This window comes from Pogoniulus pusillus, chromosome 34 (assembly GCF_015220805.1).
Source record: "Pogoniulus pusillus isolate bPogPus1 chromosome 34, bPogPus1.pri, whole genome shotgun sequence".
NCBI lineage: Eukaryota > Metazoa > Chordata > Aves > Piciformes > Lybiidae > Pogoniulus > Pogoniulus pusillus.
Genome location: NC_087297.1, coordinates 2064157 through 2084033, shown reverse-complemented (window position 1 = coordinate 2084033; position 19877 = coordinate 2064157). Strand labels below are relative to the sequence as shown.

At 55.5% G+C, this 19877-nt stretch overlaps 1 protein-coding gene across 2 annotated transcripts in view; it reads left to right on the top strand.

The window, feature by feature from the left end:
• Positions 1-6270: 6270 nt before the first annotated feature.
• ANKRD29 (ankyrin repeat domain 29) overlaps positions 6271-19877 on the top strand; it is a 49105-nt gene continuing 35498 nt past the window's right edge. Inside the window, exons 1-2 of one of the 2 annotated variants that reach the window (XM_064170454.1) lie at positions 6271-6343; positions 18055-18165. In XM_064170454.1, coding sequence (XP_064026524.1) covers positions 6323-6343; positions 18055-18165 — 132 coding nt within the window. In that variant the 5' untranslated portion in view covers positions 6271-6322. The remainder of the gene's footprint in view (positions 6344-18054; positions 18166-19877) is intronic. The other variant, XM_064170455.1, reaches the window with a different exon arrangement.

Here is a 19877-nt window from a genome sequence, read left to right as displayed (position 1 = left end):
CAGTGAGAGACATCCCTGTTACACTGCTTTGGGAAGCACCAGCCACAGGCTGTGGGTTCTGCCTGCAAGAAAACGTCACCACCCTTGGCTCTGTGCCACTATGGCTTTAGCACATCACAGAGACATGTCTGTAGCAGGCAATTTCTGTGTTCTCCATGGAAAAGCTGGCTTTCATACATGCAGCATGCTGCTAGCTTAAATATATCAGATCTGGCTATTCCAGCCACAAATTCTTTCAATTCCAGCTTAAAAATACTCCCTTCTGTCTGCTCTGGCCTCTTGGAAAGGAACTTATTGCACCTGTCCATCATGCTACTGCCTACAACAGCTGGTGCTTCATGAAAGCTCTGAGAGGCTTTAATCCAAACAAGCAGCACTACCTTCAGGTGTCCCATCAGATGAAATGCCACTGTCCCAGGCAGGATATCCACTGGTCCTTCCAACCTGTTTCTTGGAAACCTGTTCAGTCCCAAGTATAACCTGGAGTATATCAGTTTTAACAAGTGGGGATCTGGAAGTGTCAGATGTAACTTCAGTTCAGAGCAAGCAAGCCCTTACAGAGGCCACCATTAACCTCCTGAGCATCCTTGGCCTCTCTAGAGCTAGAGGCATTAGAGCACACTGAATAAAAGCTGAGCAGAGTGTGTTCCTGGTGGAAATGTTTGGGTACTTTAAGGGAAATGATAGAATCATGGAATAGATTGGGTTGGAAGGGACCTTCAAGGTCATAGAATCACAGAATGGTTTAGGTTGGAAGGGACCTCAAAGCTTATCCAGTTCCAACCCCCTGCCCTGAGGCAGGGACACCTAAAATAGAATCATAGAGTCATAGAATCAAGAAGGTTGGAAGAGATCTCCAAGATCATCCAGTCCAACCTAGCACCCAGCCCTATCCAGTCAACCAGATCATGGCACTGAGTGCCTCATCCAGGCTTTTCTTGAACACCTCCAGGCACAGAGACTCCTCCACCTCCCTGGGCAGCCCATTCCAATGCCAATCACTCTCTCTGACAACAACTTCCTCCTAACATCCAGCCTCAACCTGCCCTGCCACAGCTTGAGACTGTGTCCCCTTCTTCTGTCCCTGGCTGCCTGGCAGCAGAGCCCAACCCCACCTGGCTACAGCCTCCCTGCAGGCAGCTGCAGACAGCAATGAGCTCTGCCCTGAGCCTCCTCTGCTGCAGGCTGCACACCCCCAGCTCCCTCGGCCTCTCCTCACAGGGCAGTGCTCCAGGCCCCTCCCCAGCCTTGCTGCCCTTCTCCAAACACCTTCCAGCACCTCAACATCTCTCTTGAACTGAGGGGCCCAGAACTGGACACCTCATCCAGTCTTTTCTTGAACACCTCCAGGGATGGTGACTCCACCACCTCCCTGGGCAGCCCATTCCAATGCCAATCACTCTCTCTCTGAAGAGAGTTGCATAAACTATTTCTATAATTAGATGAACTTTTCCTTTTTCAGGCCCAGGTTTGTAAATTCTCCCTTCTCTTCCCAAAAGGTTTACAGAACAGGTAAACCCTTGGTAGTTTTCCCTGCAGGATTTGTTTCTAAAGTAATTTATTCATTTTCTCTTCTTAGCACTACTCATTCCTAAGAGTACCTCCCAAAGCAAAAATGGAGCTCCAAGTACATTCTTCATACCCTGTGCTTTTCAGCCATTACAGAGAGAAGCAGCAGCACACATGGCTGGTTCTTCATGGACTGGGCTGGGTTGGAAGGGACCCCAAAACTCATCCAGCTCCAATCCTCTGCCCTGGGCAGGGACACCTCCCACCAGCACAGCTTGCTCAAGGCCTCATCCAGCCTGGCCTTGAACACCTTTAGGGAGAGCACATCCACAGCCTCCCTTAGCAGCCTGTGCCAGAGTCTCTCCACCCTCACTGGAAAGAATTTCTTCCTCATCTCCTGTCTCAGTCTCCCTTCTCCCAGCTTCTATCCATCACCCCTCAGCCCAGCACTACAGGCTCTTGTAAAAAGTCTGCCCCCAAATTTATTGTACCTCCCTTCAGGTACTGGAGGGGTGCTCTAAGACAGAGAAAGGGCTGTGGCTGCTGGTTGACAGCTGGCTGAAGATGAGCCACTATGTGCCCAGGTGGCCAAGGAGGCCACCAATATCCTGGCCTGGATCAGCACCGGTGTGGCCAGCAGGAGCAGGGCACTGTACCCAGCACTGCCAAGGCATAGGTCTAGTACTTGGTCTGCAGCCCAACCCTTGGTGCTAGCTCTGCCCATCAGGTTCTCACCGCTGGCAGCAGCCCCTGGCTGTGCAAACCTGCCCTGAGCTGCAGGAGGTGCTGGCCCTGGGCAGAGAGAGCAGGCAGCAGAAGCAGCTCTGGTTCAAGCAGCAGACTCTGGCACAGAGTTCTTGCATTCCTGTGACTTGTAGCTGTGCAAGCACTGAGCAGAAGCAGCTCTGCTCCAGCTCACACCAGGACAACTGTGCAACTGGATCAGAGCAGGGATGACTCTGAGCCATGAGTGGTTTTGGTGTAAAACCCAGCCTGCTCCTCTCCGTCGGCCTGACCTCAGGAACTAAGCTGATGTTCACACCAGGCCATAGATTCTGAGATGAGTCTATGCTCGCAGCAGCTTTCATCTGCTTGCCTCCAGTTTGTCTTACAGCATGGGATTGGACCCCTCAATTCAAGAGAGATGTTGAGGTGCTGGAAGGTGTCCAGAGAAGGGTGACAAAGCTGGTGAGGGGCCTGGAACACAAACCCTATGAGGAGAGGCTGAGGGAGCTGGGGGTGTGCAGCCTGGAGAGGAGGAGGCTCAGGTCAGAGCTCATTGCTGTCTGCAACTACCTGAAGGGACATTGTAGCCTCTTCTCCCAGGCAACCAGCAATAGAACAAGGGGACACAGTCTCAAGTTGTGCCAGGGGAGGTATAGGCTGGATGTTAGGAGGAAGTTCTTCACAGAGAGAGTGATTGGCATTGGAATGGGCTGCCCAGGGAGGTGGTGGAGTCACCATCCCTGGAGGTGTTGAAGCCAAGCCTGTCTGGGGCATTTAGTGCCATGGTCTGATTGACTGGATAGGGCTAGGGGATAGGTTGGACTGGATGATCTTGGAGGTCTCTTCCAACCTGCTTGATTCTATGATCCTATGATTCTATGCACAGCTGAACACTGCCTCAGGACAAAATCATCTGCAGACCACCCTCCACTTGCACATTGGCAGAATGAACTCTTCTGGCTCTTTGTGTGAGTGCCTTCCCTCAATGCACAGTCACAATTTCCTTGTGAACAGGATTTATATGTGAACAGGATTTATATGTGAACATCAAAAGGAAAACAACCCCTCAGGGCTGAGTTAAAACCAACAACAGCAAAGAAACACAGGCATCTCCCACCAGAGCCTGCACTGCTTTGCCTGCTTTGGATCACTCAGGCTTTGGATGAAGGCTGCAGCAGGCAGGCAAAGCAGGACAGGCACTGGCTTTGGACTTGTGATCAGGTTCCTGCCTGGTGAATGTGGGGCAGGCTGTGGATGGAGTCTACCTGGACTTCAGCAAAGCCTTTGACACAGTCTGCCACAAGAAGCTCCTGGCCAAGCTGGCAGCTCATGGTTTGGACAGATTCACTCTGTGCTGGATCAAGAACTGGCTGGATGGCAGAGCCCAGAGAGTGGTGGTGAATGGTGCCACATCCAGTTGCTGTCACTGGTGGTGTTCCCCAGGGATCAGTGCTGGGCCCAGTCCTGTTCAATATCTTTACTGATGATCTGGATGAGGGGATTGAGTCCAGCATCAGTAAGTTTGCAGATGACACCAAGCTAGGAGCAGGTGTGGAGCTATTGGAAGGTAGGAGAGCCCTGCAGAGGGACCTGGACAGGCTGCATGGGTGGGCAGAGGCCAAGGGGATGAGATTGAACAAGGCCAAGTGCAGGGTTCTGCACTTTGGCCACAACAACCCCAAGCAGCACTACAGGCTGGGGACAGAGTGGCTGAGAGCAGCCAGGAGGAAAGGGACCTGGGGGTACTGATAGATAGTAAGCTGAAGATGAGCCAGCAGAGTGCCCAGGTGGCCAAGAGAGCCAATGGCATCCTGGGCTGGCTCAGGAGCAGTGTGGCCAGTAGGACAAGGGAGGTTATTCTGCCCCTGTACTCAGCACTGCTCAGGACACATCTTGAGTGCTGTGTCCAGTTCTGGGCTCCTCAATTCAAGAGAGATGTTGAGGTGCTGGAGCATGTCCAGAGAAGGGCAACAAGACTGGTGAGGGGCCTGGAACACAAACCCTATGAGGAGAGGCTGAGGGAGCTGGGGGTGTGCAGCCTGGAGAAGAGGAGGCTCAGGGGTGATCTTATTACTGTCTACAACTACCTGAAAGCACATTGTAGCCAGGTGGGGTTGGTCTCTTCTGCCAGGCAACCAGCAATAGAACAAGGGGACAGAGTCTCAAGTTGTGCTGGGGTAGGTCTAGGCTGGATGTTAGGAGGAAGTGGTTCACAGAGAGAGTGATTGGCATTGGAATGGGCTGCCCAGGGAGGTGGTGGAGGTACTGTCCCTGGAGGTGTTCAAGCAAAGCCTGGATAAGGCACTTAGTGCCATGGTCTACTTGACTGGATAGGGCTGGGTGATAGGTTGGATTGGATGATCTTGGAGGTCTTTTCCAACCTGGTTGATTCTAGTCTATTCTATTCTAAAATGCAGACCTTCACAGCTCACTGCCTTCCTGCAGAGAGCTTGGCCCATGGCAGATAGGGTTACACGGAATCACAGCGTGACAGGGGTTGGGAAGGACCTCTGGGGATCATTTAGTTCAACCACCCCAACCACAGCAGGGTCACCCACGGCAGGTTGCCCAGGGTGACAGTGTCCAGGTGGGTTTGAAAGTCTCTGACTGACTGCACAACCTCTCTGGGCAGGCTGCTCCAGGCTCCAGCACCCTCACAGTAAAGAAGCTTTTCCTTATGTTCAAGTGACACCTGCTGAGTTCTAGTTTGTCCCTGTTGGCCCTCGTCCTGCCACTGGGCACACTGAAGAGTCTGCTCCTATCTTCTTTATCTCCACCCCTTAAATGCTTACGTGCATTGCAAGGTCCCCTCTCAGGCTGCTCTCCTCCAGGCTCAGCAGCCCCAGGGCTCTCAGCTCTTCCTCCTCACAGAGATGCTCCAGGCCCCTCATCATCTTTGCACTGGACTGTCTCCAGTAGAACCCTGTCCCTCTTGAACTGGAGAGCCCAGAACTGGAACCATAATCCAGTAGAGGAGGAGAATAACCTCCCTTGACCTGCTGGCAGGTCCTTTTGACAGTTAGTGAAAGGAAAAGTCAGTGAAATACAAAAGAGGTGCAGTGGAGGTGGCATTAGTGCTGTGATGAGAGCTCAGGGTGGAAGTGTCTGGACTTTAGGATGTTCCTGACCTGATCTACAGGTCTGAGACAGTGGTGAAGTATGGGTCCCTGCTGTGCTTTTTTGCTTCTCAGCAGCACCCTGCTGCTGGTGCTCAAGGGTGGCTGTGTCCACATAATGCCACTAACAATCATAGGACCATAGAACTGTTCAGGTTGGAAAAGCTCTCCAAGCTCACCCAGTCCAACCAGCAACCCAACCCCACCACGGCCACCAAACCCTGGCCCCAGCTGCCATGGCCACAGCTCTCTGCAGCACCTCCAGCCATGGGCACTCCACCACCTCCCTGGGCAGCCTCTGCCAATCCCTCACCACTCTGGCACCAAAGACATTTTTCCTCCTCTCCAACCTAACCCTCCCCTGGCACAAGCTCAGGACATTTCCTCTCCTTCCATCACCTGAGCCTAGGGAGCAGAGCCCAACCCCCACCTGCCTGCAGCCTCCTCTCAGGCAGCTGCAGAGAGCAATGAGCTCTGCCCTCAGCATCCTCTGCTCCACACTAACCCCCCCAGCTCCCTCAGCTGCTGCTCCCCAGCCCTGCTCTCCAGACCCTTCCCCAGCTTTGCTGCCCTTCTCCGGACCTGCCCCAGCCCCTCAATGTCCTTCTTCTGGCAGCGAGGGGCACAAAACTGAACCCGGGACCTGAGGTGCTGGGGGCAGCGCTGGGTGCGGGGGGCAGTCCCTGCCGGGCCGCTGCTGGCCGCAGCGCTGCTGCTCCGGGCCGGGCTGCCGGAGCCCCCTGCAGCACCGCCGCTGCGTACTCTACCCACCGCCGAGGCTCTCCTGCTCCCGAAGCCGCCGCTGCCCCCAGCCCTTCCGAGCAGACCCTGCCCAGCCCCCGTGCGCACGGAGCGGGCGGGGGGCAGGGGGGGCGGTGCCGGCCTTTGCCCCGCCCCGGCCCCGCTCGGCCGCGGTCGCGGAGCGGCTCGGAGCGGCTCGGAGCGGCTCGGAGCGCGGCGGCGGCGCTGCCATGTGCACGATGTCGTTCAAGGTGAGCGGGCGGCGGGGGGGATGCTCCGCGGCCGCCTTCGCTTTCTCTCTTTATTTAGTGAGGGAAAAACGAAGGGATCTGGGGAGGGGGCAGGGGGGGGACAGGAGAGGCCTTCCCGGGCTGGGGGTGTCCCGGGGGTGCTTCAGCGGAGCTGCTGCCGCAGCCGGTGGAGCTGTGGCGCGGCCGGCGGCAGCCCGAGGGATGCGGCGCTCAGCCTTACATAAACCGCCGGGCTCGGAGCAGCTCTGTGCTGGCCTTTGGGCGGCCCCGGGCTCAGAGCCGGGGGGTGGGGGTGCAGTCTGCAGCCTCCTCTTGACTCTCCCGGTGGCCTCTGCCAGCGCCGGTTGTGTAATGGTTAGGCAGCAGAGCTTGTCCCTGCTCTTCAGGCTGGGTGCCGCCGAAGCCAGGCTGGTTCCTTCCTTCAGCTGCCTGGGGGTCCTGCCGCTTTTCTGCTTCTTCACCCCAACCCATGCAGGGGCAGTCGCTTTCCAGAGAATCATAGAATCATAGAATCAACCAGGTTGGAAGAGACCTCCAAGATCATCCAGTCCAACCTAGCACCCAGCCCTATCCAATCAACCAGACCATGGCACTAAGTGCCTCATCCAGGCTTTGCTTGAGCACCTCCAGGGACAGTGACTCCACCACCTCCCTGGGCAGCCCATTCCAATGCCAATCACTCTCTCTGCCAACAACTTCCTCCTCACATCCAGCCTAGACCTCCCCTGGCACAACTTGAGCCTGTGTCCCCTTGTTCTATTGCTGGTTGCCTGGGAGAAGAGGCCACCCCCCCACCTGGCTACAATGTCCCTTCAGGTAGTTGTAGACAGTAATAAGATCACCCCTGAGCCTCCTCTTCTCCAGGCTAAACACTCCCAGCTCCCTCAGCCTCTCCTCATAGGGTTTATGTTCCAGGCCCCTCCCCAGCCTTGCTGCCCTTCTCCAAACACCTTCCAGCACCTCAACATCTCTCTTGAATTGAGGAGCCCAGAACTGGACACAGCACTCCAGGGGTGTCCTGAGCAGTGCTGAGCACAGGGTCAGAAGAGCTTCCCTTGCCCTGCTGCCCACACTGCTCCTGATGCAGGTCAGGATGCCATTGGCTCTCTTGGCCACCTGGGCACACTGCTGCCTCATCTTCAGCTTACTCTCTATCAGTACCCCCAGGTCCCTTTCCTCCTGGCTGCTCTCAGCCACTCAGTCCCCAGCCTGTAGTGCTGCTTGGGGTTGTTGTGGCCAAAGTGCAGAACCCTGCACTTGGCCTTGTTCAATCTCATCCCCTTGGCCTCTGCCCACCCATGCAGCCTGTCCAGGTCCCTCTGCAGGGCTCTCCTACCTTCCAACCTTTTGCAGCCTGAGCAGAGGGTTAATAACTGTGCCTCGGCATTCAGAGTCGCACACCTGCAGCGCTCCGGAGGAGCCCATCAGTAGGGGTGGCAATCGAAATGAAAGAGGGGACAGAAGCAACAGAAACTGACAGTGGTTGGACTCGATGATCTAAAAGGTCTTTCCCAACCAAAACGATCCTGTAATTCTAAGACCACTTTGCAAGCAGCAGTTTCCCCATGCTCACAGCTACTCTTTGTACCAGAGGGACATCTGCCTCTCGGTTGTGCACTCTCTGGCTGCTGTGCTTCCCCTTCTCTTATTGATCACCAGCCCTGTGCCAGTTCTTTGCTCAGCAGAGGGACCTGACCAGGCTGGATCAATGAGCTGATGTCAGCTCCATGAGGTTTAACAAAGCCAAGTGCTGTGTGTTGCACTTGAGTCACAACTGCAGGAGCACTCCAGGCTCGGGGCAGAGTGGCTGGAAACTGCCCAGCAGAAAAGGACCTGGGAGTGCTGGTTGACAGCAGCTGAAGATGAGCTAAAGTGTGCCCAAGTGGCCAAGAAGTGCACCAGCAGCCTGGACTGGATCAGCAGTGATGTGGCCTGCAGGAGCAGAGCAGGGATTGTGCTCCTTTGCTGGGCACTGCTGAGGCCACAGCTTGAGTGCTGGGTCCAGTCTGGGTCCCTCACTGCAAGAAGGACACTGAGGGGCTGGGGCAGACCCAGAGAAGGGCAACAAAGCTGGGGAAGGGTCTGGAGAACAGGGCTGAGGAGGAGCAGCTGAGGGAGCTGGGGGGGTTAGTGTGGAGCAGAGGAGGCTGAGGGCAGAGCTCATTGCTCTCTGCAGCTCCCTGAGAGGAGGCTGCAGGCAGGTGGGGGTTGGGCTCTGCTCCCTAGCATCAGGTGATGGAAGGAGAGGAAATGTCCTGAACTTGTGCCAGGGGAGGGTTAGGTTGGAGAGGAAGAAAAATGTCTTTGGTGCCAGAGTGGTGAGGGACTGGCAGAGGCTGCCCAGGGAGGTGGTGGAGTGCCCATGGCTGGAGGTGCTGCAGAGAGCTGTGGCCATGGCAGCTGGGGCCAGGGTTTGGTGGCCATGGGTTGCTGGTTGGATTGGGTGACCTTAAAGGGCTTTTTTAACAGAAACAGTTCTGTGATTCAGCTCTATGATTCTATCTTGTTTCTGTTGCATGGCTGTACTGGAGGGGTTGCTCTCTGCCATCGCCTGTGGGTGCTCTGGTGGCAGTGTTGCCACGTGATGGTCCCACAGGTGGTTTCCACCTGCAGTTGAGGGTGGCAGGGAGCAGGGTACTTTGGCTCTCAGTGCAGCTCAGCATTACAATGGGTGGGGAAATCTCTGTGGGGTCTGCATTGGTCTCACACCTGCTCTGTCTGCCTCAGTCTTGTCCCTCCATTCTGTCTCTGAGGTTTTCCCCACCTTCACTTCTCACAAGCATCCACCCTGAGCGATGCTAGTCCCATGCCCATGGTAGTGCCAACCACTTCTTGCCACCTTCCTCTTTTTAGGCCTCCTTTATCTTTTACCTTGTCCTTCAGCTCTTCTTTTGTATTCTGGCCTTATCAGCTCCTTTTCTGTGCCCAGTTTCTCACTTTCTGTTTGATCAGGTACCTCAGCCCCTGCCTCCCTCTGCTTTCCCCTCAGTCCCTGCCTGCCTCTGCTTTCCCCTCAGTCCCTGCCTCCCTCTGCTTTCCCCTCAGCCCCTGCCTCCCTCTGCTTTCCCCTCAGTCCCTGCCTCCCTCTGCTTTCCCCTCAGCCCCTGCCTCCCTCTGCTTTCCCCTCAGCCCCTGCCTGCCTCTGCTTTCCCCTCAGCCCCTGCCTCCCTCTGCTTTCTGCTCAGCCCCTGCCTCCCTCTGCTTTCCCCTCAGCCCCTGCCTCCCTCTGCTTTCTGCTCAGCCCCTGCCTCCCTCTGCTTTCTGCTCAGCCCCTGCCTCCCTCTGCTTTCCCCTCAGCCCCTGCCTCCCTCTGCTTTCTGCTCAGCCCCTGCCTGCCTCTGCTTTCTCCTCAGTCCCTGCCTCCCTCTGCTTTCCCCTCAGCCCCTGCCTCCCTCTGCTTTCTGCTCAGCCCCTGCCTCCCTCTGCTTTCCCCTCAGCCCCTGCCTGCCTCTGCTTTCCCCTCAGCCCCTGCCTGCCTCTGCTTTCTCCTCAGTCCCTGCCTCCCTCTGCTTTCCCCTCAGCCCCTGCCTCCCTCTGCTTTCTCCTCAGCTCCTGCCTCCCTCTGCTTTCCCCTCAGCCCCTGCCTCCCTCTGCTTTCCCCTCAGCCCCTGCCTCCCTCTGCTTTCTGCTCAGCCCCTGCCTCCCTCTGCTTTCTGCTCAGCCCCTGCCTCCCTCTGCTTTCTGCTCAGCCCCTGCCTCCCTCTGCTTTCCCCTCAGCCCCTGCCTCCCTCTGCTTTCCCCTCAGCCCCTGCCTCCCTCTGCTTTCTGCTCAGCCCCTGCCTCCCTCTGCTTTCCCCTCAGCCCCTGCCTCCCTCTGCTTTCTGCTCAGCCCCTGCCTCCCTCTGCTTTCTCTCTCCTTTCTGTAGCTTCTTTTGCCTGGCACTTTTCTCTCAGAACTCTGTGGGCTTACCCTGGGCTCCTGCTGTCTGTTTGCTGTGTCTGTTCCTGTAGTCCATCTTATTGTCCTACCTGCCCATGAGGTATCCTCTCATCTTTCTCACTGCCTAGACACATGAATCTCCTCTTTGTCTGCCTGCTTCTGCCTGTCTAAACTTATATTTACATCTTCCACTGCCTTTCTTCCTCAGCTGAGATCCTTTTTGCAGGATGCATTGCTACCCAATGAGGTCCTCTCACTCTGCTCCCAGGTCCCACTAACATTCTCTGTTCTATCATGCTCCATCCTCACTGCCAGTTCTTAGAATTCTTAATCCTTTCACATCCTGCCTGTGCTGTTCATTTCAGCTGCTGATTTAGAGCTGGTTTGGTTGGAAGAGACCTTTAAGATCATTAAACCTAACCATTAGCCTACCCCAACCAGCCACCACTAAATTGTGTCCCTCAGCACCACTGCCAGTTCTTAGAATTCTTAATCCTTTCCCCCTTCTTGGGGGCTTGGAACTGGAGAAAGAGAAGGGGATTTGGTTGGGGTTTAACAGTACAAGGAGCAAGCCACCAGGGCAGTGTTCTCTTTCTCCCCTCTTTGCTGCCTATTGCCTCTTTCCTTTCATCCTATCATAGAATCATAGAATGGGTTGGGTTGGAAGGGACCTTCAAGCTCATCCAGTTCCAACCCCCTGCCATGGGCAAGGACACCTCCCACCAGCACAGCTTGCTCAAGGCCTCATCCAACCTGGCCTTGAACACCTCCAGGGAGGTTGTGGAGCACAGAAGCACAGAATGGGATCTTTGATCCCATTCTGTGCTTCTGTGCTCCACAACCTCCCTGAGCAACCTGTGCCAGTGTGGAACAGGTGGAACACTGGAAGTGGTTGCCCAGGGTGGTGCTTGGGGCCACATCCCTGCAGATACTCAGAGTGAGACTGGACAAGGCTCTGGGCAACCTGATCTAGTTGAGGATGTCTCTGCTGATTGCAGATGGAGTTAGACTGGATGACCTTTGGGGCTCCCTTCCAACCCAAACCATTCTATGGAGAACCTGCTCCATGATCTTCAAGATGAATGCTTCAGAACTTCACTCTTCCTCCTGGGTGGTTACCCAGCTGTGACCTGCTTCTTCCCTGCACATTACAAGTCCAAGGTAGGGCAGGGAGGAGGAGCTGCTGATCACAGCATTTAGATGACACTTTACCCCTTAGTGCTTCTAAGAGGACAAATGCAGCCAGCTTAGCAGCTTCTATTTTTTCCTGTCCTCCTGCAGGGAAATGATCTTGCTGTGTTTGGAACATCTCTTTTCCTCTGGGCCATTTCTCAGTCAAGTATTTTTGCTTGAGGTCCATACAGCTTAAATAGAACATCAACTTTTCCTCTTTGGGCTCTTGTAGAAGCAAATCAGAGCTAGCTTGAGATCACAGGATCACAGGATTGCAGGATGTTAGGGGCTGGAAGGGACCCAAGGAGATCATCCAGTCCAACTCCCCTGCCAGAGCAGGACAATCCTATCTAACACAGATCACACAGGAACACATCCAGACAGGCCTTGGAAGGCTCCAGAGAAGGAGACTCCACAACCTCTCTGGGCAGCCTGTGCCAGGCTCTGGGACCCTTCCAGGCAAGAAGTTCCTCCCTGTGTTGAGATGGAACCTCCTGTGCTGCAGCTTCCATCCATTGCTGCTTGTCCTACCCCAGGGAGCAGTGAGCAGAGCCTGTCCCCCCCTCCTGGCAAACCTTCAGATACTTACAAACATTTATCAGATCCCCTCTCAGTCTTCTCTTCTCCAGACTAAGCAGCCCCAGGGCCCTCAGCCTCTCCTCATCAGCCATGCCCTCCAGTCCCCTCATCATCCTCCTAGCCCTCTGCTGGACCCTCTCCAGCAGATCCCTGTCCCTCTGCAACTGGGGAGCCCCAAACTGAACACAGTATTCAAGATGAGGTCTCAGCAGGGCAGAGTAGAGGGGGAGGAGAACCTCCCTTGGTCTGCTGGACACACTCTGCTTAATACACCCCAGGCTCCCATTGGCCTTCTTGGTCACAAGGGCACATTGCTGTGCCATGGGAACTTGTTAGCCACCAGCACCCCCAGGTCCCTCTCCACAGGGCTGCTCTCCAGCAGATCACCTCCCAGTCTTGTACTGCTGCAGTTTATTACTCCTCCCTGGATGCAGGACTGCACAAGAAGATGAGTTCTTCTTATGTGCACTGACTGGGTAATATCCAACACTCTCTTACTGCCTTCAGCCCTTTCCTTGCTGCTGTTTATGGCATGTTGCTATCCCACTGCACCACGGGGATGCCACCCTTTGTGCTGCCAGATCTGCAACACAAACAACCTGGCTGTGGAATTAACATGCAGAGAGACCAGACAATGGACTCCCATGGACATACAGCACAGATTTGTCCTTCTGCCAGTGCCTGTCAAACCCTTTGCACAGGGTTTGGACATCCCTCAGGCTGATGAGGAATAACTCTGTGGATTTGCTTTGGTCCCATTCCTTCCTCAGTGTTGCTAAGATTCTATGATTCTACTTGCTCTGACCCAAAGAGTGTTGGTTTTAACAGCCAGGTTAAGAGGCTTAGGAGCTCTGGAAGTGAATTTTGGAAAGCATTCAGATACAAGTCAGCATTCACCAGGGTTTAGTGAAAGGAAGGGTTACTGGAACTCTGTAAAGGCTTGTAAAACACTGCAGCTGGCTGCCCAGGGAAGCTGTAGAGTCACCATCTCTGGAGGCATTTAGAAGACATAGAGATGAGGGACACAATTTAGTGGGGGTTGGGGTAGGCTAATGGTTAGGTTTAATGATCTTAAAGGTCTCTTCCAACCAAACCAACTCTAAATCACCAACTGAAATGAACAGCACAGCCAGGATGTGAAATGATGCTTTAGAGTGAAGGAAATTGTTGGCTGCCAGTTGCTGATGCTGGAGCAAATGGCAGAGCAAAGCAGTTCCAGCAGAGCCATTAGCTAATCACCCTTCCAAACGTCCAGTAAGTCCTGTTCCCAGCCTGCCAGTGCTGAGCATCAGCTGTTCAGGTCAAGCAGGCTTTATGGGCAGACTAAGTTCTTAATCAGAGTTACATGGGAATTGTATCACGGAAGCACAGGATGCTTTGGCTTGGAAAAGACCTCCAGGGCCATCCAGCCCAACCAACCCCACCACAGCCACTAAGCCCTGTTCCCAGGTGCCATGGACACAGGTTTCATGAACACCTCCCGGGATGGGGACTCTACCACCTTCCTGGGCAGCCTCTGCCACTCCCTGACCACTCCTGCAGCAAAGACTTTTGTTCTGAGATCATTTTACTGAAGTTTTCCCCAAACTCGGCAGAGGATTGCAAAGAAAATCCCCAGCTGCAAGGTGCAGGCTCCTTAGCTTCTCTGCTGATCTCTTGAAGATTACCCCTCTCTGAGAAGGGGCTGATGAGCCAGGATCGAATTCACCACAACAAGCAGGCAAGGCTCATGTCACACCCTGCAGTTTAAGCCCATTTATTGCTCACGAAGAGCTCAGTGAGTCGCATTGTACATCCCAAAGTAGCGCCTTACATGTCCCTTGGCAGCGATGTCAGCCCAGGGCAAAGCAATCACACAGTATCACAGTCTCACAGTATCATCAGGGCTGGAAGAGACCTCACAGATCATCAAGTCCAACCCTTTAGCACAGAGCTCAAGGCCAGACCATGGCACCAAGTGCCACGTCCAGTCCTGCCTTGAACAGCTCCAGGGACGGCGACTCCACCACCTCCCCGGGCAGCCCATTCCAGTGTCCAATGACTCTCTCAGGGAAGAACTTTCTCCTCACCTCCAGCCTAAATCTCCCCTGGTGCAGCCTGAGGCTGTGTCCTCTCGTTCTGGTGCTGGCCACCTGAGAGAAGAGAGCAACCTCCTCCTGGCCACAACCACCCCTCAGGTAGTTGCAGACAGCAATGAGGTCTGCCCTGAGCCTCCTCTTCTCCAGGCTAACCAATCCCAGCTCCCTCAGCCTCTCCTCGTAGGGCTGTGCTCAAGGCCGGAGAGGGATTGCCACATGCCCCCCCGAGGCTGCCCTTGCAGGGACACTGTCGCGATGACTTTGCACATTGCATCCACCAGCTCAGCTCTGCCTTTGCTGCTGTTACCTAATCGCCGCCTGCCTGATGGGCTGCGAGCGCTGCAAGCTCCCGTCCGAGGAGTCCCCGGCACGGGAGGGGAAGCGCAGGCACTGAGGGCAGCCGTTGCACGGCCAGCAGCCTGGCTTTGTGTCACACACAGCCGTGGGGGCTGGAAGGGACCTCTGAAAATCACCCAGTCCAACCCCCACCCCTGCCAGAGCAGGGACACCTCACGCAGGGCTCGCAGGAACACATCCAGCTGAGCCTCCCTGGGCAGCCTGCTCCACTGAAGAAGTTTCTCCTCACGTTAGATGGAGCTTGCTATGGTCAAGTCTATGCCCATTGCCTCTTGACCTGTCACTGGAGACCACTGAGGAGAGTCTGGCCCCATTGTCCTGCCCCCCACCCCTTAGCTATGTGCAAGCATTGCTCGGATGCCCTCAGCCTCCTCCTCTCCAGGCTACCCAGCCCCAGCTCGCTCATCCTCTGCTCCCATCAGAGCTGTTCAGTGCCCTTGGGCTGGACTCTGCCGCAGTTCTTTGCCCTGAGAAGAGTCTTGATGTCCTTGCAGGCATCAAGTGTCTTTGATGCACTGGAGAATTCTTTCATTCCTTAAGTCTGATCCAAAGTATGAGGACAACTTTGCTGGAGAGCTACTGTAGGAATTATTGGGGGGGGGGGGGGGGAGGAAGAGGTAGGAACTTCTGAGACTTTGGACCTCTGCTTCCAGAGCAGGGTACCACTGGCAACTTAGCTCCCTCCTCTCCTGTAAACTGATGAAAGCAGGTAAAGAGCTGCTGGATATTGGTTCCAGTTGCTGCCTGCCAGACCCATAAAAGTGTTGGTTTAGCAGTGACATTGCTACTGTGCCCTCGTGGTGAAAACCAAGCTGGGTGAAAAAGGTCTTTCCCTCTATGTGCATTTTGTGCCAGCTCAGCTTTGCAGACCTTGGAGGGGGAGAGTGAGTTATTAAAAGGTCAGAACTGGACTTCAGCAAGGCCTTTGACACTGTCCCCCACAGCAAACTGCTGGCTAAGCTGCCAGCCCATGGCTTGGATGGCAACACTCTGTGCTGGGTTAGGAACTGGCTGGAGGGCTGAGCCCAGAGAGTGGTGGTGAATGGTGCCACATCCAGCTGGCAGCTGTCACTAGTGGTGTCCCTCAGGGATCAGTGCTGGGCCCCATCCTCTTTAACATCTTCATAGATGATCTGGGTGAGGGCATGGAGTCAGTCATCAGCAAGTGTGCAGATGACACCAAGCTGGGGGTAGATGTGGCTGGGTTGGAGGGCAGAAGGGCTCTGCAGCAGGACCTTGACTGCCTGGACAGATGGGCAGAGTCCAAGGGGATGGCTTCAATAGCTCCAAGTGCAGGGTGCTGCACTTTGGCCACAACAACCCCATGCAGAGATACAGGCTGGGGTCAGAGTGGCTGGAGAGCAGCCAGACAGAGAGGGATCTGGGGGTGCTGACTGATACCCACCTGAACATGAGCCAGCAGTGCGCCCAGGTGGCCAAGAGAGCCAGTGGCATCCTGGCCTGCATCAGGAATGGTGTGGCCAGCAGGAGCAGGGAGGTCATTCTGCCCCTGTACTCTGCACTGCTTAGACCTCACCTTGAGTGCTGTGTTCAGTTCTGGGCCCCCCAGTTTAGGAGGGACATTGAGATGCTTGAGCGTGTCCAGAGAAGGGCAACGAGGCTGGGGAGAGGCCTTGAGCACAGCCCTACGAGGAGAGGCTGAGGGAGCTGGGATTGGTTAGCCTGGAGAAGAGGAGGCTCAGGGCAGACCTTATTGCTGTCTGCAACTACCTGAGGGGAGGTTGTGGCCAGGAGGAGGTTGCTCTCTTCTCTCAGGTGGCCAGCACCAGAACAAGAGGACACAGCCTCAGGCTGTGCCAGGGGAGATTTAGGCTGGAGGTGAGGAGAAAGTTCTTCCCTGAGAGAGTCATTGGACACTGGAATGGGCTGCCCGGGGAGGTGGTGGAGTCGCCATCCCTGGAGCTGTTCAAGGCAGGACTGGACGTGGCACTTGGTGCCATGGTCTGGCCTTGAGCTCTGTGGTAAAGGGTTGGACTTGATGAGCTGTGAGGTCTCTTCCAACCCTGATGATACTGTGATACTGTGAGAAATCTGATTTCCCATTTCATCAGGTCTAAACAGCCTTTTGCAGTAGCTCTCCACTGGCTCCCATGGTAATAAAGGCTACAAAGGCAGTAACTACCAGCTCCACAATGAAATACCTGCCTCATAAATCAGGGCTAAAAGGGCAGCATTGGGCCCCTGGAAGTTGGGGTCAGCTGTTGGCTTCTACATAAAATGTCAGTGGTGGTGAGGGTAAAAGAGTGAGCAGCAAGGAGGTGTGAGCTGCTGGCTGTGCTCTGGTGGGCATCACAGAATGAGAGATCTGTTTGGGATGGAAAAGCTCTCCAGGCTCATCCAGTCCAACCAGCAACCCAGCCCCACCATGCCCACTGAACCCTGGCCCCAGGTGCCATGGCCACAGCTCTCTGCAGCACCTCCAGGCATGGGCATGCCACCTTCTCCCTGGGCAGCCTCTGCCAGTCCCTGACCACTCTGGCACCAAAGACATTTTTCCTCCTCTCCAACCTCCAGCCCTCTTGAGTTGCACAAAGCAGTTCAGGTAGCTTCAGCTGCTTCCCTCCCCTGCACACACAGCTGGAACCTGCCTGGCTTGAGCACAGAATGTGCAGAATCAGTCACAGAATTGGTTCTCTTGGAAGGACCTTTAAGATCATTGAGTCCAGCTTTCAACCCAGCACCACCCTGTCCCAGCCCAGCACCACCTCATCACAACCCAACACCACCTTGTCCCAACCCAACCCCACCTTGTCCTAACCCAGGACCACCTTGTCCCAACCCAGCACCACCATGTCCCAACCCAACTCCACCTCATCACAACCCAACACCACCTCATCACAACCCAAAACCACCATGTCCCAACCCAGCACCACCTTGTCCCAACCCAGCACCACCCTGTCCCAACCCAGCACCACCTTGTCCCAACCCAGCACCACCTCATCACAACCCAACACCACCTTGTCCCAACCCAATACCACCCTGTCCCAACCCAACACCACCATGTCCCAACCCAGCACCACCTCATCACAACCCAACACCACCTTGTCCCAACCCAATACCACCCTGTCCCAACCCAACACCACCATGTCCCAACCCAGCACCACCTCATCACAACCCAACACCACCTTGTCCCAACCCAATACCACCCTGTCCCAACCCAACACCACCATGTCCCAACCCAGCACCACCTCATCACAACCCAACACCACCCTGTCCCAACCCAGCACCACCTCATCACAACCCAACACCACCCTGTCCCAACCCAGCACCACCTCATCACAACCCAACACCACCATGTCCCAACCCAACACCACCTTGTTCCAACCATCCACCACCCTGTCCCAACCCAACACCACCATGTCCCAACCCAACACCACCGTGTTCCAACCATCCACCACCCTGTCCCAACCCAACACCACCATGTCCCAACCCAACACCACCGTGTTCCAACCATCCACCACCATGTCCCAACCCAGCACCACCATGTCCCAAGCCAACACCACCATGTTCCAACCATCCACCACCCTGTCCCATCCCTGCCCCCCCTTGTCCCGAAGCGCTCCACCTGTGTTTGTTCAGTGTGTCTTACAAAGTGTTTTGTTTCTGCTCTGTTTGCTCCCCAGAAGGAGACCCCCCTGGCCAACGCTGCCTTTTGGGCTGCAAGGAAGGGCAACCTGGCTCTGCTGCAGCTGCTGCTGAACAGCGGGCGAGTAGATGTGGACTGCAAGGACAGCGTATGCACCGCACGCACGCCACTGCCTCTGCGCCCCTCCCCGCAGCCTGCCCCCCCAGGGGGTGGCTGCCACCTCACACCAGCCAGCTGGGAGTCTTGTGGCACTTAGGGGTGATTTACAACCTTCTCTTGGCAGGAAGCAAGTCTGAAGCTGGAGATAAAGCAGCTGAGAGGAGTGGTGAGGGGGGTAGGAATTTGCCGGCACTCAGGAGGGTGCCTGGCAGAGCTCTTTCTGGCCCTGACAGTAACAGCACAGACCCCAGCGCCTCTCAGGCTTCTCTTTGCAAGGAAATGCCCATGTGGAGTGCCACATGGTGAAAGGCAACCTCAGCCAAGCCCAGGTGGCAGTGATTCTGTCAGCTAGCAGAGCTGCAGGCCTCCCAGCTCCTCCCTCCCCCACCCCAGCGTCTCCTGGGCTTGGCACCAAGCGGAAGGCTCAATCAGAATGCCAAGCAAGGGGAAGCCCAGAGGTGTGCCAGGTGGATTCCGTGGGCATTTCTCTCCTGCAGCTGACGTGGGTTGAAGCTAGGTGTGAGGTTAGACGTGGGTTGAAAGCACAGTGGATGTGTGAAGGGAGGCTGTGGCCAGGTGGGGTTGGGCTCTGCTGCCAGGCAGCCAGCAACAGAACAAGGGGACACAGCCTCAAGCTGTGTCAGGGCAGGTTGAGGCTGGATGCTAGGAGGAAGTTGTTGTCAGAGAGAGTGATTGGCATTGGAATGGGCTGCCCAGGGAGGTGGTGGAGTGGCTGTGCCTGGAGGTGTTGAAGCCAAGCCTGGCTGGGGCACTTAGTGCCATGGTCTGGTTGGTTGGGCAGGGCTGGGTGCTAGGTTGGGCTGGCTGAGCTTGGAACTCTCTTCCAACCTGCTTGATTCTATGATTCTGTGCTGCCTACAGCTTATGGAGAGATGCTTGAGGGTACCAAGTGCTGGCACACAGAGGAGGACAACGAGGCTGGGAAGTTCCCAGGCTTCTTTGGTTGGGCACTGAGGACCTACTGAGAGCCATGCCTGTGTTGTGCAGGACTAGTGCCACTTCCAGCCTGACACACCAACCTGCCACAGCTTCTCTCACTTTGGCTACCTCCAAAGTGCAAGAGATCTTCCCAGCCCGTGGACTCTATCCTGTCTCCTCATTTGCACTTCAGTTTTGCCCTGTGGGTATTTGTCCTGCAGCTCTCCTGGAGCTGATGCTGCGACTGTCACTGTGACAGGGAGGGAAGGGTTGCATGATAGGGGCATGAAGTTGACAGATGGAACAAAATGAGCTCCACTACTGCTCTCATTTTCACAGTCTCACAGTCTCACAGTATCAGCAAGGTTGGAAGAGACCTCACAGCTCATCAAGTCCAACCCTTTAGCACAGAGCTCAAGGCCAGACCATGGCACCAAGTGCCACGTCCAGTCCTGCCTTGAACAGCTCCAGGGACGGCGACTCCACCACCTCCCCGGGCAGCCCATTCCAGTGTCCAATGACTCTCTCAGGGAAGAACTTTCTCCTCACCTCCAGCCTAAATCTCCCCTGGCACAGCCTGAGGCTGTGTCCTCTTGTTCTGGTGCTGGCCACCTGAGAGAAGAGAGCAACCTCCTCCTGGCCACAACCACCCCTCAGGTAGTTGCAGACAGCAATGAGGTCTGCCCTGAGCCTCCTCTTCTCCAGGCTAACCAATCCCAGCTCCCTCAGCCTCTCCTCGTAGGGCTGTGCTCAAGGCCTCTC